Source organism: Aphelocoma coerulescens, chromosome 3 (genome assembly GCF_041296385.1).
Source record: "Aphelocoma coerulescens isolate FSJ_1873_10779 chromosome 3, UR_Acoe_1.0, whole genome shotgun sequence".
Classification (NCBI taxonomy): domain Eukaryota; kingdom Metazoa; phylum Chordata; class Aves; order Passeriformes; family Corvidae; genus Aphelocoma; species Aphelocoma coerulescens.
Genome location: NC_091016.1, coordinates 18,843,034 through 18,868,274, shown reverse-complemented (window position 1 = coordinate 18,868,274; position 25,241 = coordinate 18,843,034). Strand labels below are relative to the sequence as shown.

Sequence of the window (25,241 nt, the reverse complement as noted above, 5' to 3'; positions counted from 1 at the left end):
AAGGTAGAACAGGAAGGTGTGTTCAACTGTGTCTTAATACATTTTAACAGGATTGCTGCTTTCAGGTAAGAAGTAGTTCAGAGAGGAAATACTCTCAAAACCCCCATATTTTCTCAGAACAGACGGGGACATGACACTTGGTCAATCAGTTAATCATAACAATTTTTACAAAGAACATTTATGTAAGTTTGATGGAGGTGTATGTCCTACGGCAGAGACAGACAAAATCATTCAAGAGTTATAGACCAAGCTTTTGCACTGCATGGATGGCAAAGGGCTCAGAGGATTTTTCTTTCCAGCATTGACAGACATCCCATCAGTCAGGTCCCTGTGTGCAATACAAGCAGCTTTCTTTGACAAGCAGATCTAAGGAGGGAGCTTTCTGGAAGCAAGAATGCTTCCCACTCACTGGATGTACATTATCCAGCCCCACATTCCCCATTTTTGGTGGCACTTCTGGGTACTAGCACCTCGTTCCACCTCAGGCAATGAGGGGCTAAGAGCAATATGGGGAGGGTAGGGAAAAGGACTCTGTGTTTGTGGGTGTACCAAGACACCTGAAAATGGTAGGAGAAAGGTAACAGGAAATATTTCGGAGGAATATGAATGAGCAGTGAGGGCAGGAGAGGAAGGAAGGCAGCAGCTTTCTGAGTTGCAAAGGCAAAGCAATGAGTGAGGAAAGGAATAGACTATGCTGGAGGTGATTTTACGTCTCCATATAGGCCATATGGCACCAGCAGGCACTTGAGAATTTTGATGCAGCTGAACCAGAGGAAACTCTCCCTCCCTTACTCATCAAATTACTGCATTTGGTTTAATTCTGGGGGCCTGCTGTACCTTCCTCTCCCTTCTTTCCTTTCCCACAACCCTGGTTTTTCCCTGTTGAACCCATGACCACCTGAACTTTTGACACTGTCTCCTCAGGTTTCATACATGGTAATGGACAAACAGGGGCAGTAACTGCACTGGCAGGAAGTTAATTTTACTGAACTACAGTGCTCCCACAAGCTTCTTGAAACCGTTGACGTGTTATGGTCTGAGTCACCACTTCTTTTCAAATTCTGTGTCTTCAAAATCCCCATCCTCAGATGATCTTTTGTAGGAAGTAAACCTGACCAACCTAAGGCTGCAGGTAAGCAAACACACTTGTCACCATTTCACAACATTCAGTTATACAACACTGTGTTTTGCCCCCAAAACCCCAGGTTTCATTTCGTGTGCAAATGCTACATGACTTAGTCCAGCCTCACTGACTTTCAGCAAAGTGGAAGTGAATCTTTTCCAGCAAGCCTCTCTCTCCTGGTCAAGGCAAGCATCCAGCTAAGTGACTGCCAGTCCTGTGTACCAACAGCAGGAACATGACTGAGAAACTACAGAACTAAAAGTTAAATCCATCATATCTTTTAAGATAAAGACAAATTCTATACTAGAGGACTGTAGCAATCCCCACCAGTATCAGACAGAGGTAGATTCTGAGTACTGCAGCAGAGTAGCTTCTGTGCAGGCCAGCCAAGGGAGAGCTTTTACATTTTAAAAATGTAAATCATTTTTTAAAACCCCAGTTTACTCAAGACTGCACCATAAGACCAATCTACCCAACAGAAAACAATCCATTAAAACACCTCTGATTAAGAAAAGGAATAAATAGTGAAAACAGATTAAAACTTTCAGTTTGATTCTGCCAGAAAGAAAAACCTAATTTTACTTCCCTTTGTTTTTGGCAAGCTCTATACTTCAAGGTAAAGATAGTTACTGAGGAAGTCAATCTCAAATGGCTAGGAAAACAGACTGAAAAATAAATAAAATTGTGCAATGTTTGTGAGACACCTAAAGAAAGTCTGTAAAGACTGTCAAGTTTCATTGTGATCTGCCCCAGTGATAATGAACCCACAGGAAAGGGACTCTCTTTGGTCAAGGCAAAGAAACTTCTTTTTTTTTTTTTTTTTTTGGCCATTTGGCCAGTGGGTATGCATATTTATGATTAGTGCACTTTAATGATTAATATCCTCACCTTGTAAACGGGGAACAATCGTGCTTCTGCCACACCTGTAGCAGTCAGCTCCTGCAGCCTGCACAAGAGAAACCTTGCTTTGCTCCCCATTCACTGCATTCAGGAAGGGCACCAAGATGGCCTGGGGAGATTTACAATCAAAGGCTTCCTGGCCTGACCTTTACTCAGCTCCGAGGATAACACAAGCAAGCACCAAAGAGACTCCATATATAGCTGTAGAAATGCCAGAGCGCCATCGGAGGAGCACAGCCCTTAAATGGCAGAACTAGCTAAAAGATGAAAGCAAGATTCTTCCTACAAAATGAGTGATTCTTGCCAAAACATTGAATTCTATGGGGCCTTTCATTTTCAGGAGTTTTCACTGGAAAGGAGTCATCAAATTCTTAAAGCCAAAAGCCTCTATTTATAAAACTAAAGAAATGAGTTAAATTAGTCTTAAGGAGGTTTCAAAACATCAGTTCCACTTTCAGCTCTAGGCATTGGCAGGAAAGCAGAGAAGTCTGATCTTCAGAAAATACAGTCAGCCTGCTATGTTGTTCCAGAAAAAGAAAACTGGACCCTGGAGTTATTGCTTGCACCTCATGGGTCAGGCCATGCCAGAGAGCATACGAGTGCCTGGGATCACACAACGGGGACAAGGAAGGTGTCTTCTCCTGTAGTAGAAGGCATAAAAATGGACCTGGATCATTGTTCAGGCACACAAGGCCACACAGTCTCCATGTGTCCCCCTTCCTGTGGAAAAAAAAAAGGTTTTAATGCAGAGCTGCCTCTGCTTATGCAAGGTCTGTGCTCCTCCCAGCAGTAAAGGGCTGGGAAAGGGCAGGAACTGCCACACGGCGGGACCGCTTCCAAAACTGCCACACGGCGGGACCGCTTCCAAAACTGCCTCTTGCCACATTTTTTGGACCCGTGGGGCAGACTAAAGTGAAAAAGCCTTTAGGAGACATTTTAGGGAAAAAATCCTGCTTTATTATCCCAGCTGTGCAATGGAGATGAGGAGAGCCTGGCAGAAGAGCTGATGGCCAGCCCCAAGGACAAGCTGATCCTCAGACTACTCCTGGAAAACCTGTGTGGCTGTCCTATCACCCCTCACTGCTGGAGGAACAAAGGAGTGGGGACAGCAGATAATTTGCCCGTCTCATCTGAGTAGATGGAGAACTCCTCCAGGCACAGCCAGAGCCACGAGCCCCATGCAGTGAGGGGCAGCAGTGCAGCCAAATCATTGGGCTGGAGAAAGAATAGCCCAAGAGACAACTGAGAGCACACCTCATCAATGTGTATAAATATCTCAAGTGGGGGTGTCAAGGGGACGGAGCCAGGTTCTTCTTAGCAGTGCCGAGCAACACGACAAGAGGCAATGGGCAGAAACTGATGCACAGGAAATTCCACCTGAACACGAGGAAAAACTTCTTTATTGTGCTGATGACCACACATGGAACGTGTTGCCCAGAGCGGTTGTGGAGTGCCCCTCACTGGAAATATTCCAGAACATGTGGACACAATCCTCTGCCATGTGTTCTGGGATGACCCTGCTCGAGCAGGGAGCTTGGAGCAGATGACCCACTGTGCTCCCTTCCAACCTGACCCATTCTATGAAAGGCTGGAGAGCCAGCTGAGGCTGGCAGTGCTCAGCAACAGCCGGCTCCCTCTCAGATTTGCACTCGCAGGGCTCATTTCAGTGGATTTTTTAGGTCTATTTCGAAGCGAGGAGAGAAAGAGAATAAAATGGCGGCCGGGCTGAAAATCCCGCCAACGGCCCCCAGGGGGCGCGGCGGGACCCGGCCCCTCCCCGCTGTCCAACATGGCGGCGCCCGGCGCGGCTTCACCCGCCGGGGAGAACGGGCGGCGCCTGCCAGGAACCGCCGACTTCCGGCGCCCGCCCCTTTCCTGGGGGCCGGCCCTCCGCGCCATGCCCACGCCGGGAGCCGGCGGCGTGAGGGGAGGCGGTGCCCGCCGGTGCCGCTGGGCCGGGGCTGCGCGGACGAGCCTCTCCTCCAGCCTCCCGCGGGGACTGCTTTCTGGCTGAAATCGCCGGCGCAGGTGGCGTGAGGACGGGCGGCCCTCGCGGGTGGGCGCTGGAGCGGAGTGAGGCCCGGCCGGCCTGAGGGGGATGCGCGGGTAGCCCGCGCCCGCAGCCAGCCCAGCCCAGCCCAGCCCCGGTGGTCGCTGCGGAGCTGGCGTCAGGCGGCCACAAGATGTTCAGCTGGCTGGGCACCGACGACCGTCGGAGGAAGGACCCGGAGGTGTTCCAGACGGTCAGCGACGGCCTGAAGAAGCTCTACAAGACCAAGCTGCTGCCGCTGGAAGAACACTACAAGTTCCACGAGTTCCACTCGCCCGCCCTGGAGGATGCCGACTTCGACAACAAGCCCATGGTGCTCCTCGTGGGGCAGTACTCCACTGGGAAGACCACCTTCATCAGGTAAAATCCAGCTGCCTGTCTCCCCCCCTCCCGGGCATGCCTGCACCCTCAACGCCCGGCGACCGGGGTGGGGCAGAACGCGTCTCTGCTACCCGTGCTATGCGTTAAAACCCCTTTTTTTACCCCCTTCGCGTCCCCTCAACAGCTTTTCGTTGAAAAGTCACCTCCACTCAAACACGGAGCATTCCTTCACAAGCGCAGAGTGGCGTGAGATGTCCCATGGAACACCGACGTGGCAAAAAGTAGCCCAGGGCAGGGCTGAGGAGTGCAGGCAGGTCAGGAGTGTGGAGATGTGAGTCACTGGGGCCCTCCTGGCCGTTCAAAGTGCAAAGGCTTTGGGAAGCCTCGCGCGGGCATTCCCGTGCCTGCACTGCCCAGGCTGACCCTTTTAGTAGCCATTCTTTTTCAGTTTGCTTTAGCTTTTGAATGGGGAGGCAGCTTTAAAGGGAGTGCTTCGGTTTGCAGGTGGTCTTTTTCACACTCGCATCTGTCTTTTTCTGCATTGTCCCAGACAACACTCAGAACCCGCTCAGAGAAGCATGTGTGCCTGTGCACAGAGACCTGCCCCTCTTCAGGGCTCCAGAAGTAAAGCCCTGTTTTAACTGTGTCCTGCTCAGACGAGATGCTGGGAGCAGCAATTTCCTTTCGAACTGTAAAGAAAGAGTAGCTGCCAGCAGCTCTTTCATTTCGATGATGTGAAACTGTCGCAGAGAGGGTTAAACTTTTCCGACTGGACTTGGTTGCAGGAATCTGTTCAGCCATGCTGATAGTTCAACTTGCAGCAGCCTTTCCCTCGGGATCATAGCTGAAGCTGCGCTGTCTGTGTTTCCTATGTGATTCATAAGCTAAGCGTTAAATTCCAGCCTTTTTCTGGCGTGGCTGTGTTGAAATCTGTGGAATTACCCCAGTGTAAATCTGGACACGAGCCACAGGCAGCCAGCCCTTTGTTCTACCAGTACTTCTTGGTGAAGGAGGGAACTGCAGAGAGCAGAGAGAGGTGAATCAAATTGACTGTACCTCTAAAGGAGTGACCTTGAGAAATGCAGGGGCTTTTTTTTTATGTGCTGTAATATTCCTGCTGCTAAATTTCCTGGTCGGGAGCCAAGAACGGAATGCATTTCTGCTACCTTGGCATGTACCTGGCAAACAAAGTTGAAGAGTTAAAAGGTTTTTCTCATATGAGAAGGTCAGGTGGATGGTGAAGGGGTGCAAAAGACCCAAAAAAGTATTTTGTACATGTTTGCAAAGGGAAAAATAGAGAGGATGGCACAGCTGCCTGGTGCCAACCCAAATCTTTGTTCTGTGACTTGGTACCAAACCTCTTTGAAAAGCTTTTTCGGTCGTCTGGGTTACAGACACTCAGAGCCTGACCACGAGGAGGTTGCTGAATTCCTGAAAAGGCTGTCTAACTAAAGCATCTCTTCCTAATTCTTTTCTTTGGACTGCCAGCATGTGTTTCCCTGCAGTCTCACCTGCATACTGTTAGCAGAGACTTCCTGCCTTTGCCCCTCTCTGTTCAGTGGAGTCCTTTTCCTGTAAGCCTCAGCCTCTCTTGCAGAAAGTTTGGGTGCCTAGAGCATGGTCCAGGCAAAAGAAGATTGAGGCTTAGCTCATGTGGGGTGGCAGCAACAACCTCTTTGCTGTCAGCAAGTGGATCTGAGCCTCTCTGACAGCTGCTTTTCACTTGAGCTTGTGTCCTCTTCTGTCAGTTTTTTCTGGGCACAGGGCTGAGATGAGACTATGGTCAAGCAGAAGTGACCAAGAGTTTTGGAAGCTTCTGCTTCACAGGAGTACCAAATGGACCTGAGAAGGCCTTCCAAAAAGGCAGTCTTCTCTTCAAAATAGTACCTAAGAAGGTGAAAGTTGAGAACTCTGGTAGAAGCCCAGGGTTTCTTAACAGTAGGAGAACTGTGAGAGTCTGTTACTCCAGTGTGTTCCCAGTCAAAGACCAGAAAACCTCGTGTTGCTCGTGATAGGCTTCCAGCATGAGCTTGCAGGCACTGGTCATTAAAGAGCTGGGATAAGCACCAGATTAGCGTCCAGAGTTATTGTGGGAAGGCAAGTGGGAGCTAAAGCTGAGAGCAGGGAGGGGTTAAAGGGGGCTGGGGGAGGAAGTGGGAGGGTTGACAACCATTATGTCTTAGCAGTAGAGTGAAGCAAGAAACAGCCTCTGGACATTCCTCCCATAATCTTGTCAGGATGGGGGATAATTAGTGTTATCCTTACGTATCAATTCCACTCTTAAATTGCATCCTGCTTGTACTGCCATGCAATTTAGGGAGATGACTTAATGCTACTAAACAATCATGTGGAAAGAACTCAGTCCCAGTTTACCTGGATCCCAGGACACCTTACCAAAAAAAAAAAAAAAAAAAAAAAAAAAAAAAAAGAGACCCTTAGTCACCTACCTAAGGAATTTCCATCTTCCAAACCTTTTTCCTTGTTTTGGGAAATCTGAGGTGAAACAAGGAAGAAGTGCAAGGCTCTGAAGCTGCAGCATCTTGCAGTGAGGCTTCTCTCGTGAGGAGCTGATGGCAGAAAAAAGGCAGTCAAGGTCAGCAGTGAGAAACGTTCTTGTGTGGGTCAGCGCCAGTGAAGCGAGACCAGAGCAAGGTTTGTTTTCAGTGGAACCAGTCTGTTCCCTTTTCTGCTTACCAGGACACAGAACTGAGCCTTTCTCTGCTATGTGAAAGGTGTTGCTAATGCAGCTTTTCCATTCCTGCTTCCTGCTGTATCATCTCTTTGTGCTCACTCCCATTTTTCTCCTTGGCATGTATTTGGCTGATGCTTTTCCACAGGGTTGGGGACTGAAAGTCAGTGCTGGTTAGGGCAAGGCAACACCTCTACCTGGGAATATCTGACAGCCACAGCAGGATCTCACTGGAGCCTGCCTTTATAACGTTATTGCTTTTTATGTTTCCTGTGAGAGGGTGGGAGTGCAGGACAGAACATTACTCTCCTAATTAACTTAGATTCCTTGGTCATTTCTAAAAATAATCCTGGCTCGAGTCCAGCCATGCTGCTAATAAAATAAACAAGCCTGCCAGAGCCCTACTGACTGTCAACATAGCTTGCTTTTCTGGTGTAGCCACCCCTTCCTCCTACAGCTAATCATTTAGACGTCTTGGCCTCTCCACACTTTTGTCACAGGCTACACTCAGAGCTCTGGTGTGCCTTCCCCGTGCGGCCCTGAACCTTTCATCTCTGCCTGCATCAGGCAGTCGTCACCATTTCCTCCTGCTCTACCCTTCTTCCCTTTCCCGCTCGGCATCACCTCTGCTGCCACACTCACCGGCATCCTGCAGGGCTCCTGCATGACTCATCACGGGCAGGCAGCCCCTTCCCCCACATCCTGCGGCACTCCTGCCCAGCGAGCCCGGCCTCTCCTTACCCATCTCCAAATCTGCCTGGGAAAGGAGACCCCAAGCTGGGCTGGCACTAATGCAGCTGCTTTCCTGCCCTGTCCCTTACCAGGAACAGGCCTGCAATGGGCAAACAGCATGATGCTTCCAGCCACACACCGACTCCAGACACTTCTCTAAAAAGCAGATTGGTCATAAAAAACCAATTCCCCTCCTGCCTGGGGTACTCTGCAGACTTCCCTAACCTGGCTGGAGGTCACTCCCCCATGCCTTTAAAGGTGTTCAGCCGTTCAGCTTAAGGCATGCAGCACTTGCTTGCTAGGGTTGGTGTTTTCCACAGCTATTGTTTGCTCCTCTCTCCCAGAAATCCCCACAAATGTGACAGCTGCATGTGTTCTCCAGCTTGCCTCTGGTAGCCCAGGCAGGCTGTGTCACTGCGGAGCAGAAGTGCTTCCCCCCATCAGGCAGTGTCAATACAACCCCTTGTATTTGTCCTTTGCACAATGAGATTCTTGTGCTGCTGACACCCTGCTGCACAATGTACCCAAATCTCCCAGAGAGGCCTCACTTAAAATAGATGCTGTGATAGTGGGCAGTCAGATCTTCATCTCCCTGGTTTCCTACCACTTGTTGCACATTAAGTCAATAACATTAGTGTGTCGCTACTTCTTTTGTGCTTTTGTTGGGATTTTTTGTTTTGTATTTTTTTGAGTCTTACACAAGAAATAAACACAGAAATGCTTTGAAACATTAGCTGAGCAGAGCTATGATAAAATTCTTCCAAGCAGGCTGTCTGGAGGAGTGTTGCTATTACACACAGGACTTTTGGTTAGACTTTCTGGGAAGCTTTGTTTATAAATAACAAAACACCCCCCTTCAACTATTTTTTACTTCTGCTCAAAAGTTGACATATTACACGTGCATCTCAAGCCTGTAAAAAAGAAAAACAGTGGTTGTTACAGCAAGGCTGCAACCTGACATTGGGAGTAAGGGGCCTTTCTCAAAAGCACTTCACTTGTTGCATTTGACAATTGTTAACACTGCCTGTTTCTTTTCTCTAGTATTTGCATGGGGAGGATGCAAACATTTATTTCTATGGATTCAGTGAATTCCCATTATGTAAATCCACTGGCTTGACAGCAATGTCCATCAGGGGCTAGGGTTTGAATTGCCATCTAGGAGGCACAAACTTAAGTTTCCAGAGTCTGACCTAGTGGCTTCTAACCTAGCAAATAGGTGTGTCAGTGTAAAGAGCTTTCCAGGGAATTAAGCCAGGAACATTCATATGACAATCTACAGAGCCCTTGGTGGGAGAGAAGCAGCCCTACCTTGTTCTCAGGTGCTTCAAGCTAGAGAGGAGTTACTACAGCTGCCAGGAAGGTGTATTGTAATCACCAGCCAGAGAGGTGGCACACACCAGCACTACCTGCAGTCTGCTTAAGTAATGACCCACTTTTATAGGAAAGTTTGAGAAACCCCTGTATGGTTTAGATAAATAGGATATATCCACCCTAATGTAGGAGGTCAGAGGGCTGCTCTCTTCCTGGATTATTTCAGGTCTTTTAGGAGCTGATCAACAGCTGCTGTTTCATCTCGGAGTTCTGCAGTTAAGGAGTCACTTCTGGTGGCCTTCTGGTGAGCGTGGGACTTGGAAATCACTTTGGACAAAAGATACTAGAAAATACAGGATAATACACCAGTAAAGGAGGTGTGGTCAGCTCCTAAGGGAATTGTGGATGTTATTTCTGGAGGTATTCTTGTTGCAGTATGAGTGTGTACCAAACCAGATAAGTAGCTGTGACTTGTCCTGGGTATACATTTGGTTGTTTTACCTCTAGATCCAGTTGATTTGGCCTTGCCCATTGGGAACTGAAGACATATTTGCTGATATGGTATCAATAAATAGCCTGCACAATTTTTTTTTTGTTGCTTCTTAAACACTGGATAGTGATTACCTGTGTTAAAATGACAGTGAAAGCAGGAACTCCTAAAAAGTTATCACAAGCCTTCATGCCAATGGTCCTGTAGTCCCTCACAGGGACTTCCCTCACTTAGACTCACCTGAGTGAACCAATTCTGGTGCTTAGACATATCCGTCACAGTCATGAAAAAAATCTCCAGTCCTTCTCCTATTCCTTTTCCACATCCCCATAATCTACTTTTAACACCACAGCAATTCTGTAATAATCTTTCTACCTACTAAAGATTAGGTCAAAGCAATGGAAGAGGGAGTGCCAGGTACCCTTTGGCAACAAGCAACACGTTATTACACTAACCTTCATAGTCTGGTAGTCATTCTATTCTTCATGTAACTAGCCAGAGCTTATCACTTGTCACTTCCCTCTGACACCATCCCATACTGAGGGCTAGACCAGTTCTAGCTACCTTCTGCAAGCCACATGGATGTAATGGTCTTAGTTTTCAGCACAGCTTCAGCAGGTGGTTTTCTGCACCCAAATGCACAAACACAGACCTGGCCTCAGCAATGGCATTTGGCACCTCTATGAGTCAAAGGGAACTGTCCCATACATGCAGCATTAACCCACCCTGAATTTGGCAGGGTAAGTTAGGATATGCTGCCAGGGTCCTATTCAAAGTCCTACAACCCCACGGGTGACTATCTTTCCCTGAAATTTGCCAAATTACCTTCAGTATAGGATGCTGTACTTACTGTGCTATCTAGCTGGATATACAGCTTGGAATATACTCCCCCACCCACATGCGTAGCGCTCAATATGCTTGAGCAGTTTGTAGTGCAGACCTGTAGCTGCATTTCAGAAGCACACAAGGACAGAGACTGAGACTTCAGTCAAGTGCAGGGGAAGTTGGCATTTAAGCAACTGATTTGGACTGGGGGCTAAGCACATTAGTTGGATGAGTCTGCTGAAATGAGCTGCAGCGAAGTAATTGATACTGGCACCAAGAACCAGTAGGGTTTCTGGATTAACTCTGTGATTGCAGTGAACTGCTGTTTTTACTTCACTGGGCTAAGTCTGTTCCAATGTCTTGAGGATTGAAGTACACAAAATGATGCAACATGATGAGAATCTCTTCCCAGCAGCTATAATCATCTCAATTTCTTAATCCACCTTAAATGAGCTTTCAATGTTGAGATCCTAAGTAGAAAAGATACTAAGACATTTATCAAAGAATTCAGTGACAGTGCTAAAAATAGTCTTGGAAGGATCCATGCTCTTGAGCTTCATAATTGTGCTGCAATCTTCAGTACAACTCCCTTAGGACTTAGGCAGCTCATGTCTCATGCCCACACCCTGCTTTTTGACTTATAGGTACCTGCTGGAACAGGATTTCCCAGGGATGAGGATTGGACCAGAGCCTACAACTGACTCCTTTATAGCAGTTATGCAAGGAGATGTGGAAGGAATCGTTCCTGGAAATGCGTTGGTGGTGGATCCCAAAAAACCGTTCAGGAAACTCAACGCCTTTGGCAATGCCTTTTTGAACAGGTCAGTACTCAAGAACTCCCTTGTTCTGCAGAGTAAAGTTAGAACCTAATGAGCAGCACAGCGAGTAGTGTCAAGGGATAAGGCACTTCTTTTCCTCCCATCCACATGGCTGATGCAAAGCCAATCCTGTCCTACTAGATGCACATAAGTCATTTGCTGAAGGGCTGATAAATTCAAGTGGGACAAACCTTCATTTTACTTGAACAAACAAAACAAAAATGACATCACAGCCTAAGCTCATTTTACGGGAGACTAGAGGTAAATATCTTCATTATACTTGCTCTCCCCTGCTTCAGTATTTCTAGCTTCTTCCATTTGCAATCAAAACCAGGCTCTCTCTGTTCCCATGCCTTACACATACAACCTCAAATTGATGACCACTCTAATGTGTTTCCTGTAAAAAAAATGTAGCAGGGTGTTTGGACAGTGGCTCTGTGACATGAGGAATATAACCTTTTCCATCCCCTAGACCCTGCCCAGCCATAGGGAGATTTTGGATCTAGGCCTTGCAGGAAGCCAGCAGCACACACCCATATCCTAGATGAGCACAAACTGTGCTGCAGAAGGCAACAAACTGACTACACCCATCATCAACGCCTTCCCTGCTAACACAGTGTGGGAGACACTGGAAACATGGCAGCTGCTCAGCCAAAGAAAGCTGGGCTGGGCTCTGGCTCCCATTTTGTCTTTGAGCTTAGAGAATGACTGTCCAGAGGGTGCAGCATCTCCTACCAGCACTGACCCTAGGAGTGCTGGTGTAGGCTGCAGAGAGGCAGGGAATGGACCTGCAGAGAAGCATGGGGAGAAGCTTGCTGGCAGGAGAGGGACCTAGCTGGAGTCACTGCTGTGTGGAGAACCTCACAGTGCCTCAGGGTGACTCTGGAAGCAATATCTGATCACTGCACAGGACCATCATTTAAATGCATCAATATGATCCTGCACCAGAGAGACGTGGAGAAGTTTTTGATGTTTCATAGGGCCCAGAACATCTGCACCTGACCAACAGTTAGGTCATGTGACTGCCCACTCCCTACACCAGGGCAGAAAGGTGATTTCCCCTAAGAAAACAACAGGCCTCTTGCCTGGAGTGCAGAGATCACGGATAAAGAGGACATCATTCAGAGCAGCTCAGCTGATAGCTAAGAGCAGCCACAGCTGGCAGATAGTTCACTGCAGAGAAGGAACATTAGGCCAGGCATGGGGGGCAAAAAACAAACACTTCTGAACTAGCCTGATGGATGTGTCCTGAATGCAATTTGCTCCTGATACAGCAAGGAATCTCTGCATGCATTAACCCAGTTCACTGTATCGTGCTGTGCTCTTGTTGTGCTTCTTCTACTCTTCCTTCTCCTGAGGAAGGAGTCAAGCCTGTGTGGACAGCAGGGCAGAGGGACACAGCAGTGATTCAGCAGCAGCATAAGTGCAGTCCTTCTAGTGATGCAGGGAGTAGCCACAGCAGCTAATGACAACTTTCTCTTGCTGACATGAAAAAAGAGGGGGTAATGATTTCTAAACTGACAGAGGAGACACTAAGGGGGACTAGCTCAGCTATATGAGCATCACAGTGCTGAAAATGCAGATGCTAATGCCCAGCTAATTAGGAAATTAAACACATGCAAGAGTTGGCTCAGAGGGCCGGAAATTGAGCAGATGTAAGTCCTGGTGCACCCACTGGACCAGATCAAGCCACCCACACTTTCTTCTCCAGTGGACCTGGCTTCTTTGCTGGAGACAAGCAGAGCTATCTCTGCCTTGCACATCTCTTGCTGCTGCCATGTATATGCCAAGGTCATGACCTTAGCTAGGAGGCTGTGAGCAAGAAATTTGCAGAAGGGAGCTAGTCTCCAGGAGCCACACCTCTAAGCCAAGATAAGAGTGACTAGCAAAGCAAGTCTGCTTTGCCCATGGATGGTTAAAGGTAACACTTGACTGTGAGCATCAGTGAAAAGGAGCAGCAACATGAGGCAGTAGCATTCACACAGGCCAAGCTGGTCTTGGCTGAGAGGTGGCGGCCCCCAGCACTGTGTCCTGTGGGGTGCAGAGCCTGCTGGTCCAGAAGTGAGCATCCACCCTTAGCTGGGACTCCCTCCCCAGCAGAGACTGGGATCTGCTGCTTTCCAGGAAGCAAGGGAAGACTGGTATAGTCAGGATTTGGCTGGGAGACAAGCAAATTGTGCTGTTCAGAGCCTGTATCCTCCCTCCCTCCATTCCCAGGAGATGGAGCACCTGCCCATACCTGGGAGATAGGGCTGCTCAGGCCTGAAAGGAGGACAGCAGATCTGCAGAATCCTGTCTCTTGTCTGCTCTTCTTGCCTCAGGTCGTTCCTGGGCATTGAGAGAAGGGCTTCCTTTCCTTTCTCCAACTTGGCTGGCCAAACCCCACCTCTGGGAAGATTCCAGAGAGATTAGAGGTTGCACCTTGTTATCAGGAAGACTTGTTTGGCACCAAGGGCCTGGAGCAAAATCAGGAATCTCGCCCATTACTTTCATATCACATTGACTAGGTTGCAAGAATTCCCCCATCCCCAAAGTTTGTTTTGGGAAGCTAAGGTGGAGTCAGTCCTGGTTTTGTGTTTTGAACAGCAGGAGAGGTGGATAACAGGTTGATCCTTCAGCCCTATGCTCTGCCTGTAGAGGTAGTGAAACTCTAGTTTGGCACCATGTTCTTCCCTTCATATGGCCCCAAACAGAATTAGGTCATGCTCCCTGAGGTCCTGCAGTTCTGCTGGCACAACAGGAAGGCAGCAGCCTTAACTTTGCCCTACAGAGCCAGAAAGCACTCACTCATGCTGGCCTCTGACCTTATATCTAAAATCTCCTGTGGAGTACTTCTCCTAGAGAAACCAGTGGAAAATACCCCTGCCCCATTTAATATTACAGCACAAGGAATACTCAGGGGTGTAACAATGGAGAGCAAACCTGGGTTGGCAGGACAAGGGAATAACATGACCTCCTGAGCCTTTTGTTCTCTGCTGCTGTGCCTGGCACTCAACAAGATAATCAAGCCAGTCCCCCTCTTTGATATGAGGTATTACACATTCAGAAATGCTCCCTGTTACCACCTGCCAAGCTGGGGATGTGGGAAGCTGTAATATGTGGTCTGAAATAGCTGACAGCTTCGGGGAGGAGACACTCTTTAACCCATGAGGATTCACTCTTGTCAGAATCTCCTTGGAGTCGTACAAGCAGAACAGTTGGGGTGAGGTTGTAGCATAGCCTGGAGGAGTTCAGAGATGCAGGGGCTTCTGCAGAACCAGACACTCATCAGAGCACTGCAGGGCCCCATCTGCCTTGACTGCACTGAGTGGTCCTTCTGCCAACCCCCATCCTTTGTGGTTCTGCCTCCTCCCACATGTTTTTTTGTGCCTGGATGTCACACCACCCTATTAATATGCATATGTACACACACACATGCACTTGTGTGCCTGGAATGCCATCACAAAAAGGCTATCCATGAAATGCTACCAGGAGCTACAGAAGCAGATAGGCTTTCACTGTCCTTTCCTGTTACTAGCAACTGAAATAGATGAGCTGCAGCCACAAAGCACAAGTGACTCTTCTTAGGCTGTGATTTGCATAGATACAGGATGGGGAACAACTAGCTAAAGAGCAATTACACATAAATGGAGCTGCAGAGGGGGGAGCAGTGAATTACAAACTGAATGTGAGTTAACAGTGTCATACTGCTGTTAAAAAAGCAAACATGTCACTGAGATGCATAAACAGGACTGTCATCTGTAAGAGATAAGGAGCAATCCATCCACTCTGCTCACCACTAGCAGGGCCATGGCTGGAGTATGTCAGCTTATGGCATCATGCCTGAAGAAATATGTGAAGCAGTTTGAGAGGACCCAAAGGAAGGCTGCAAGGGTCTTCAGGGATTTAGAAATGAGCTGGAAAGGCAGCTAAGAGAGAACTGGAAGAGATGGGAAAAAGAAAAAAACAACTACCGAACTGTTTTCTATAGAGGAAAGACTGAGAGGAGCAAGATGACAATAATGAACATTGTGACAAGAGGGGAAAGTAAATAATTTTCCACATCTACTGTGTTTGTGACTGAGTGGCATTGTAGCATACAAAATTTAGATTAGACATTAAAAAAACAGGCTTTACTGTAAAGATTATTAAGTAATGGAGTAGACTCCCAGAAAATGTTGGTGAGTCTGCATTGTTATGGATTTGAAGAACACTTTAGACAACCTGATTGATCCTGCCTTGAGGCAGGATGAGAGACTAAGCAACCTCTTGAGATGTCATGTTGCCTATGCTTTAGTACTTCCATGGTGCAATAATAGCACATTTTTTGTCTGTTTAAGACCAGATTTGAAAGAGAACAAAAGTCCTACAGCATTGCTGTTGGGTTTTTTTTAAACCAAGTTATTTCAGTTCACTTGAGTTCAGGACTCTACAGGGGAATGCTTAAGCAAAGAAAAACAAGTACCACTTCTTGTTAAAATCCAAACAGCACATAAATGAAAATCCAAATGTTTTCATAATTCACAATTTGGGGGCCCATATAAAAAACCTGTCATAGTTCATGACTGAGGCCCATGTTCCAGAGGCAGCAAAACAGAAACTAGAACTAAGCACTTTCCTCTTTCTCATTTCTTTAAGTAACAGTAGCTCCAGTTTCCAACTGAAGACTTGAGAGATCAGAGTCTGGCTTGTCCCATGTTGCCTGTGATGTTCAGCACATCATAAGTATGTTTTGCCTTTTTTTTTAAATACTTATTTTCCACACAGGTTCGTCTGTGCCCAGCTACCTAATCCCGTATTAGAAAGCATCAGTGTCATTGATACACCAGGAATCCTTTCTGGAGAAAAGCAGAGAATTAGCAGAGGTAAGTCCCAAGTTCAGTTCTCTTCTAAATGACAGTAATGAAAACCAGAGGAACTGTATATGAGTTTCACTTCAAACTAGACAAGCTGTGGATAAAAGCAGTGGTAAGAGCCTCTCAGAACTACAACGTGACTTTGCAAATAGAGACCAAAGGAACATTGTTGATCTGCAGAGAATTTAAATGTTTTCAGGGAAGGCTGCTGACAGGGTCAGCAGTACCTGTGGCACAGTCCAGTATTTCCCCATGGAAGAGATTTCTATCAGAGTCAAGTAGTAACTATCTGCTTTGTAGAAACACTTGCTTTCAGTGGCTTACTGATGATCCATAGCCAAGGCCCCCATTGTAATCAACCTGGTTGCTTGCACTGTCCAGGCTTCCTAAATCTAGTGCAGGACTGGATTGGGTTTAAGAGCCATTGGCACCCAAGTTGCTCATTGCAGTGGGGAATCTGGAAAGCCTGTGAACACTAAATTGTAAAATCCTAGAGTAGTTTGGGTTTGAAGGGACATTAAAGATGCTCTAGTTTCAACCCCCTGCCATAGATAGGGGCATCTTCCACTAGACCAGCTTACTTCAAAGCCCCATCCAACCTGGCCTTGAACACTTCCAGGGATGGGGCATCCACAATTTCTTGGGGCAAGCTGTGCCAGTGCCTCACCACCCTCACAGGAAAGAATTTCTTCTTAGTATCCAATATAAGCCTACCCTTTTTCAGTTTAAAGCCCTTCCCCCTTGTCCTGTCACTACAGACCCTTGTAAATGGAGCTGATGAATAGCACAGTGTCTCTTAGTGAACTTCTGAGGTCACTCTCAGACTCACCCTCTAAAGTGGGCAGCATCTTTATACTTCAAACCTAACATCTGTGGTCACTTTCTTGCTCTGTAAGGTGACGGTGGCGTAGCTTGCATTTCTAGAAGGTTCCTTAGATAAAGCTGGGAGTTATGCGTCATTTCACTGGAAGAAAGCCAAGGCTAGTAATTTCCACATTCAGGTTTGAGAAGATCAGTTCTCATGCACGCTGCCTATGAACAGTGCACAGTTGAGTTTCAGCAGCACAGGCTCTACCTCAGAGTGCTGAGGCCTTTCCTGTATTTCCATGTTCTATCCCATAAGATTTCAGATGACTCATGGCTTTCCAAGTTTCATGACACTTCTGCATTGAAATTTTTCTTGGAAACTTACTTTTTTCTTTTAAATGAGCAGCTACCTTGCATGGAGCCAGGTCTTGTTTGTTTTGCTGGGATTTTCCAGCACAGGAACCTTAGCTAGCAAAGAAGTGTCAATAAAGTACAGCTACAGTTATTTGAAAACTCACATTAACCTTTTTCACTGTGGGCTTCTGCCCTGCTAGGGGATCAGAAATTCCAAGGTGTGCCAGCCTTCATGAGAAGGTTGAAAAATATGCTGTGCAAGCATTCCTCCCCTCAGCAGAAAGTATTATAGAGATAAAAAAAAATTTGTATTATGTGGTGTAGACATTTTCCAGTCAAAAAATGCCACCGAAAGCAAACAGTTCTGTGAAACTATCACAGTGAAGGAAACTTGCTTAGGAGGAAATATTTTTGTTATTAAAAAAAAATGAAAAGAAGGTGTGAGTCAAAATGAACCCATTTCAAGCCCCTTTTCCAAATCTCCTCACTAATTCAAATCCTGACATATATTGCAAGATTTTCCTACTTTTCATCTGTTTACAGAGCTAAAAATACCCCCCTGCAAAATAGACTGGCACTTCTTGCTGCTCTTTCTGCAAAAATTTCTCTGTCAGCTTTCCAGTGGGTCTTGGTATCCCATTCTAGAGCCCATCAGTCTGACCTTGGTGCTGGCAAAGGTCATGGAACTGATCATCATCATGGATCAGCCCAGGCAACACTAGCTTATGAAAGGCACAGTCCTGCTTGACCAACTTGCTCTCCTATGACAAGGTGACCTATTTCCTGGATGGGGGAAGGCTGAGGATATTGCCTACATAAACTTCAGTAAAGCCTATGACCTTGTTTCCCTTGGCATTCTCCTGAAGAAACTGGCTGCTCAGGGCTTGGATGGGTGCACCCTTCCCTGGGTGAAAAGCTGGCTGGAGGGCCAGGCTGAGAGTAGTGCTGAATGGAGTTAAATCCAATTGGCAGGCAGTCACAAGTGGTGCTCCCCAGAGCTCAGCACTGGACCAGGCGTGTTTAATACCTTTATCAATGATCTGGACAAGGGGATTGAGAGCACCCTCAGCCAGTTTGCAGATGACCCCAAGCTGGGCTGGAGTGTTGGTCTGCTGGAGGAGGGTAGGATGGCTCTGCAGAGGAATCTGTAGAGGTCCTGAATTGATGGGACAGACCAATGGTCTGAGGCCAGTGCTGGGTTTACAGTTGGATTCAGTGATCTTAAAGATCTTTTCTAACCTAAACAATTCTGTGCTTCCTGCAGCTACTCTAGTAAATGCCAGCAATGCCAGAACATGCTGATGCACAGCTGTGCACTGTTAGGAAAGTCACTGGTGTACCTTAACCCAAGCCAGTAATGCCTCTGCAAACATTTGGAAACAGTTGAGGAGGCTAAAAGGGAGTCCCAGTTCTGTACATTTTTGCACGCTATACCTGTTTGTAGAACTGGAGGCCTGTCTCAGCATGTGGAACAGGTTCTTCCTGGACAACTTTTCTGCCCCTAGCACAATTGAGTGCACTTAGGGCAGAAAATTGTCACGTTGACCCTGTGACTACACTGTGTGGTCATTTGACCCTTTTGCCAGGAGGCAACTCTCAATGGAGTACAGCCATCTCCTGATCATCCTGCCACCCCAGGAATTTGCTCTGCTGTATCTCCAGCCAGACAAGGGGGCTGTCACAACCTGTCAACTGATTTAATCACAGTAGTTAAAAGTACAGTGTGGGTGGGATCGAACTTTGTCACCATTTACACCCAGGATAGGCTGAAAGTGGTCATGTGGGCCAGGCCAGATGACCTTGCAATAGCTACAGGACAAGATCCTCATCTGGTTTAGATGAACATGGCTTTGTTGAGGCTGGGACAACTCCAGTAATTTCTGTGTACAGGGAGCAGGAAGAGTCAAAAGAGTGCTGAGGTTCTTCTGTTTAGGAAGGGCTGCTGCCAGGCATTGGCTTGAGCTTATCTCAAGGTGTTTGAAAGGGAGTACTCACCTCCCAGGTCCCATGGAAGAGGAATAGGAAAAAGTGGTGAGGCTGGCACCTTTGCCACTAAGCTTACAAGCCAGCTGACCTCATCAGTAAGTTGGTTTTCGAGGCAGATAGAGCAGTGACATGGTTTCTAGGCAGGAAACAAGACAGGGCTAAAAACTGCTGACACAACAAAGTTCTTCTGCTCCTTCTGTACCTTCCCAGCCTGCTCAGATTTCACTTGGGAGTGAAGCAATACCTGAGAGAGTCTTACAGAGGTTTTCCAAGAGACTTTTAAGTTTCTTTTAAGTTAAGGAATGCTTTTCTTACCCCCACTGATAGTAGTAGGTTCTAAGACCATCAGACTGGGGTACCTATGATGCAAAGTCAGGGAAGAGAGTAGATAGTGAAGCAGCATTCTGTCATAAATTTGAGGGGGAAAGTAAAGATGTAAAAGATGTGGTAGGCTTTCCCAGCCTGTCCATCCCATGAGAACCAGCAGCATTTCTAAAAATAGGAAATTCCTCTCAGTGGGAACATCACAAGTCCGTCTCCTTCCCCATTAGAAGTCAGGAGCATTAGCTAATCTATGCAGTGTCAGTTTAGCAGAATACCATGCTGTCAAAGTTTAGCAATCCATGAGAGCCACCTTACACCTCTGAATTTCAAACCAGTATCTGTTCCTGTCATTGCATCCATGTTTCAAAGAGCAGGAGCAAGGGAACAGGGTTTAAAGGATTGATTCTGGGGCCAAGTCCAGGTTCTGAAGCTTTTCATTTGTCTGAACTCAACTCTGAATTAAACTCACTGCCTTGTTGCTGTTAAAGGCGACAGATCTGACAGTCCCTTCCCCTTCACAGCCAGTGTGTGCACGAGCACAGGGCGCTGGTGTTAGTGCTAGCAGCAGGGCTTTGCAGATGGCTACCAAGCTTTGCTTCAAGGAATGCTGTATAATCCCAGGAAACAAAGCTCTACACTGGCTCTCTTCCAGGACTGCATGACCATAAAGAGCCCCCTTCCCCCACAGAGCAGCCCATGAAGTTTCCCAGTAGCAGAGCTGCAGGTTTAGGCCTATCAAGCAGTTGAGGGTGATGCAGTCTGTCATAGCTGAAGTGCACATCCCTTTGACATGCAGTGACATCACCAGCACTGACACAGCAGCTGCTGCTGCTCTCAGGCTCTCGTAAAAAGTGTAGCCAAGGAGCTGCCTGCGCTGATTTGACCTACTGAGCTCCTGACTCATGTACTACTTTGTGGTGGGCACCCACGGTGTCACAGGTGTGGCAGCTAGACTCCCTAGGATACACAGGTGTCATTTACAGGCTTTGTGGGAAATATTTCCAGGATGTCCTGGCCCAGAGCATCTTGTCTTTCACTGCTTCTGTATTATCCTTGCCTGGAAGGCAGCCATTTCTCTTCTGATCTTTTTTACAGACTGGGGCATGAATCTATGTCCACATTTAAAGAACTAATGGTTGTATTGCCTTGTCCCTTGCTCTGTGTCCTTTTTTTTAATTGTTTCCAGGGAAGCATGAGGCTGCAGAGATGCCCATAGGGGAGGTGTTTGTACCAGAACAGTACAGTCTTGTCTCCTTTGACAATTTGATAATGATAGAAATGCCATCCACTTGTAAAGAACTGTTCTGGTGTCACATAATGAGCTCAGGCCAGCCTGCTGGGAGGGAAAATGAGGAGGGGATGACTGTACTGAAATAAATGAGGACAGAGGGGAGGACCACAGATCAGGTCATACAGTACAGCAGAGCCAGGACAGCAGTGAAGACTTCCCCATAATTCACCACCTTGTGCAGCCTGCCCTGCTAATGGAGCCACCTGGCAACAGGAACTCATGCGCTTCACTGGCAGTGCCATCCCTGGGGGCTGAGCCTTGCACGCTCTGCTGCCCATCTGTCTCAACCTACATCTGCCCTGAGCCGAGCAGATCCAAATCTGCCAAGTTCAGTGACACCTTGGCCAAGTTGTATTTGATCCCTGTTTTGGGGTAGTACTTCCTGGATATATCATGAACACTTACTTCATCTTCACCCTCTCTGCCACCTTCTCCCTTTCCTGCCTTAGCAGTGACCACAGGGTCCTAGCCAGGAGGTAAGGTCTGGCAGTGTCATTCTGCACTGGCTTTTTTTCCAGCATTTTCCCAGCCTTCCACCCAGTTCCATTCTGCTGGCTTCAGTGCAGCCTAAGCATCCCATAACCAAGGAAAAAAACCCTACCCACCAGCTGCGCCCTTCTCCTGGGAAAGCAGAATTCCCAAATGACCAGCAGCTTCAGCACCAGGGACACTTAGTCACTCACCAGCCTGACAGCAGGAAGAAAAATGCTAATAGCAACAGTCTTGGGCAGTGCAGAGCTCTCAGCCTGGCTGTCTCGCAAATAGCCGTGCTTGGAAGGGAAAGGCAAACACCAAGGGAATTAATGTTCTCCCACTTCATGCAATGCTGTTTAGGGTACAGTGGCAACAAAAAATATTTTTTCTGAGGAGCTTTGTCACGTGTGCTAGCAACAGCATGATACAAACTAAAGGCATCCACCCTGAAAGCCTCTAAAAGGGAGGCATTTCAAATATTTGCTATAATACTCCCCACTGGTGATGTTTGCTTATATTCTGTATTTCACTCTGCCTGGGAGGGTGAAAGTGCAATGGTTAGTTTGGACTTTCCAGTTCACCTCCATTACAGCTGCTCTGCCAGCCTGCCTGATTTTATCACAGTCTCACTTAACACATACTGTTCCACTGAAATGCTCAGCTCTTACAGGCACACTGGTCTGCACTTCCTCTTAAAAGCAACACAAAAATGAGCACAAAGCCTGCACAGTTCTCGTTCTTATTTCTAGAAATACGTGAAGCCATGAGCCTAACTCTTCTGACCTGAAAGCAGCATACAAACAAAAGGTGAAGATTATATTTGGGGTTTGAGAAAACCAAACCATTATTTTGTTAGGTGTTGAAGGAGGGAGGGACTGTCTCCATGATTTGGGTCGGAAATACGGATATATTTTGCAGTTCCAGAACTGGAAGAGCAAAAAAATAGTAAAAAGAACAAGATTAAATGGTGGCACAGACAGAAAGGGCTGTGCTTGTTTCTATTCCTGTTAGCATACAGCAAGCATTTAATTTGTTACTAAACAAGTCTGATTTTTACAACAGCTGTGCAGCTTGTCCATTTGTTGTGCACTGTGCACTCCAGAAATATTCTAAGTATCTATTGCATTGAGGGAAGATGGTCATGCCATCAGCATCTCATCAATTTGCATTATTTATGCCCATCATGCATTCTTTCAGCTTCCTGAGTAACAATGGAGAAGGAATGTGTTTCCTGGTCACTGGGAGCTATCAGTTACTGGTGGCCATTTCAGGCCAGTTTTTCAAACATGATTTCTCCCAAAATTTAAAGTATGAGTACAGGAGAATTCAGTTTGTGTTTAGATGCTATAGTAAAAAAACTTCGTGGAATCCCAGCTACACATCAATGCTGCTATGCACTGACTTCTCAGGAAAACTTGGCCTGCATCCAGGTGCCTTCTGAGGTCTCAAAATCTGGCTAGAAACTGTTTTCAGAACTGGCCCAAGTACCAGGCCTGTCTGTCAACAAGTGGCAAAGATATAAACTTGTAGATGGGGACAGGTTCTGCTCTCTGTTCATAGGAGCTGAACAGGCTGTTATAGGGAAACTTAGCTCTGGACAATGCTCTCCTCAGTTTTACTCCACCTGATTTGAATGTGCCGAGTGAGGTTTCGTTCACTTCCCAGTGACATAAAGCAAGAGCCCCGTCAGGCTCCCAGTCTCTTCCCCACCCTGAAGCCCTTGCAGTAAACAACATGAAAGCAAAAGGCCACACAGTCTGGCACTCCAGGTACTGGTTAATGTAAATGTTAGCATTGTTGCTAGCTGAGAACAGAGATCTGCTGTGCTTTGAGTCCTTTTGCCTTTGCTTTGGAAACCCTAAAGCCTCCAAAATGTATTTAATGTTTCCATTAGTTCTTGGTATGGAGGAGGAAATGCAGAGCACTGGCAGGAGGATGTAGCTCCCAGTGGTCTGAATCAGCAGCTCCAGGACCAATTATTTCTTTGAGTATAGGCACAAGCAGAAGTGATTGGCAAGCTGGGGCCTGCTCTAGAAATTAGGCCGTGTGACATTCAAAGAAATCTTTTCATCCCAAAGGACTTCTGTCTACTTCCCAACACACCCACAGATACACATTACAGGAATCTCATCATATTCCCTTGGAAGGCAGCCTCTTCCAGAGAGGAGTATGGCAGCTGTTTACAAAGGTGCTTTAGGATGAGCAGCAGTGAGGTGTATCCAGTACCCATCCCTTCTGTCCTCTCCTTGCTGGCACCACCAGTTCCTCACCTTGAGAGAAATTTGCTCAAATCACTGTTCTTCCACCCAGTCCCAGTTATTTCCTCTCTCATACTCTTACCCAGCACCCTTCTCTCTCTAGGACACCACTACTCTCTTGAGTCTCACAACAGCCACCCAACCCAGCTTCCCACTCATTTTGTGTGTCCTCAAAGAGGTGTGTCACTTCCCCCTCCCTCCCCTCATTTTCTTCTTCTGGCCATCGTGTGACCTTCCTTCTTCTTTGCTCACAGCCATCTGTCACATTTGGGTAACACCTGCCCCTCCCTGGCACATTCTCCCCCTCCAGTGTGGGCTGCCTGCTTCTTTTGCAGTGACATAAGCCTCCTTCCCTGGACTTTGAAAGGCTTTCAGGCAGGACATTGCTGTGACCAGTTAGACTAATCCTCAAAACCCTCTTACTCAATTGTAAAAATTTAAGTCATAAGCTCCCTGGAATCAGCATTCATTTCATTTCATCTCCCAGGAGTTGTTCCCTCTCTAGGCTGTCAGTGTTCACTGTGTCAGCTGTCCCATCTTGTGATGTTGTCCTTGGACATTCAGAGCCAGTCTCCCACTTGACAAACAGGGACACTGCCATAAAACTCTGCCTTATAGAGTGGCACAATCTGGTAAATCTTTCATCTCTGGATAACACCAGCTTTAGAAAGATGAGAAAGAAGCTCCAAGTGACTAAAACTCAGCAGGAAAGAGGTGAATTGCTAAAAGCAGCAGCACAATTTACAGAGTAGTAACAGCAAGCTGTGAGGTATCTGGTGCAAAGCAGAAGCTTTGGGATTTTTGGCCCTTCATGATCTCACTGTTCCCATTCGATGCCATCTGAACTCCACTACCACAGGACCTGTGGCTATGGTTCCACAAGACAGGAAATCAGTACTATGCTTGCTACTAATCAAAAAAAACCAGCACAAACAAAAAAAAACCAAACAAAACAACACCAAACCAAAAAAAACAAAAACCAAAGCTAGACCAACAATCCATGTAGCTACATGGTGAGAGGTGCTGAACCAGTGCATGCCCACTCCTTGCTGGTTTAAATTGGCTTTGAAATCTTACAGCCAGGCAGATTTTATGCTGGGTCAGGTATCATCCATCTTCCCACAGTCAGCATAAAGACTGTATCATGCCTGATCTGACCTGACAGAATGTAATTGCATAATCCTGCCAGATCTTGGTGAAATGCATGGTGCCAGGTATTCCAATGGTGCACAAAGTATTCATTAGGCCAGCCTGCCTTATGGAGTCTAGGTGGCAGGGAGTCTGCAAGATCATTTTCTCTGCAGGCTGAACCCACTGACAGTCCTGCTGACTTGTCAGCTTTGTGTGAAGTCTGTTGAGTCCTTTTCACGCTGTCAAAAGGAAACCTGTCCCATGAAAAAACATCTGATGGGATAAAATTGTTATCGTGTTCATCTTGTCCTCCTAGTACTGTATGATTTGGATTAATTTTCTCTTCACGTTCACCTTATCTGGAGGTTGTGAAAGAAGCTGCATCAGTGATGTTAGAGAATGTTTAAATATGCAGCATTTTTTCAACAGGGAATGCAAGTACAACAGACAGGAATTACTGAACAGAAAATTCTTCCCTTTACAATTCTGTCTGAACATCCCTGTAATAATGGTTTTGCATTA

At 46.8% G+C, this 25,241-nt stretch overlaps 1 protein-coding gene across 1 annotated transcript in view; it reads left to right on the top strand.

Moving 5' to 3' along the window:
* Positions 1-3,447: 3,447 nt before the first annotated feature.
* Positions 3,448-25,241, top strand: part of EHD3 (EH domain containing 3) — a 30,790-nt gene continuing 8,996 nt past the window's right edge. The window contains exons 1-3 of the mRNA XM_069009305.1: positions 3,448-4,433; positions 11,086-11,262; positions 16,006-16,103. Of these exons, the coding sequence (XP_068865406.1) occupies positions 4,207-4,433; positions 11,086-11,262; positions 16,006-16,103 (502 nt within the window). The 5' untranslated portion in view covers positions 3,448-4,206. The remainder of the gene's footprint in view (positions 4,434-11,085; positions 11,263-16,005; positions 16,104-25,241) is intronic.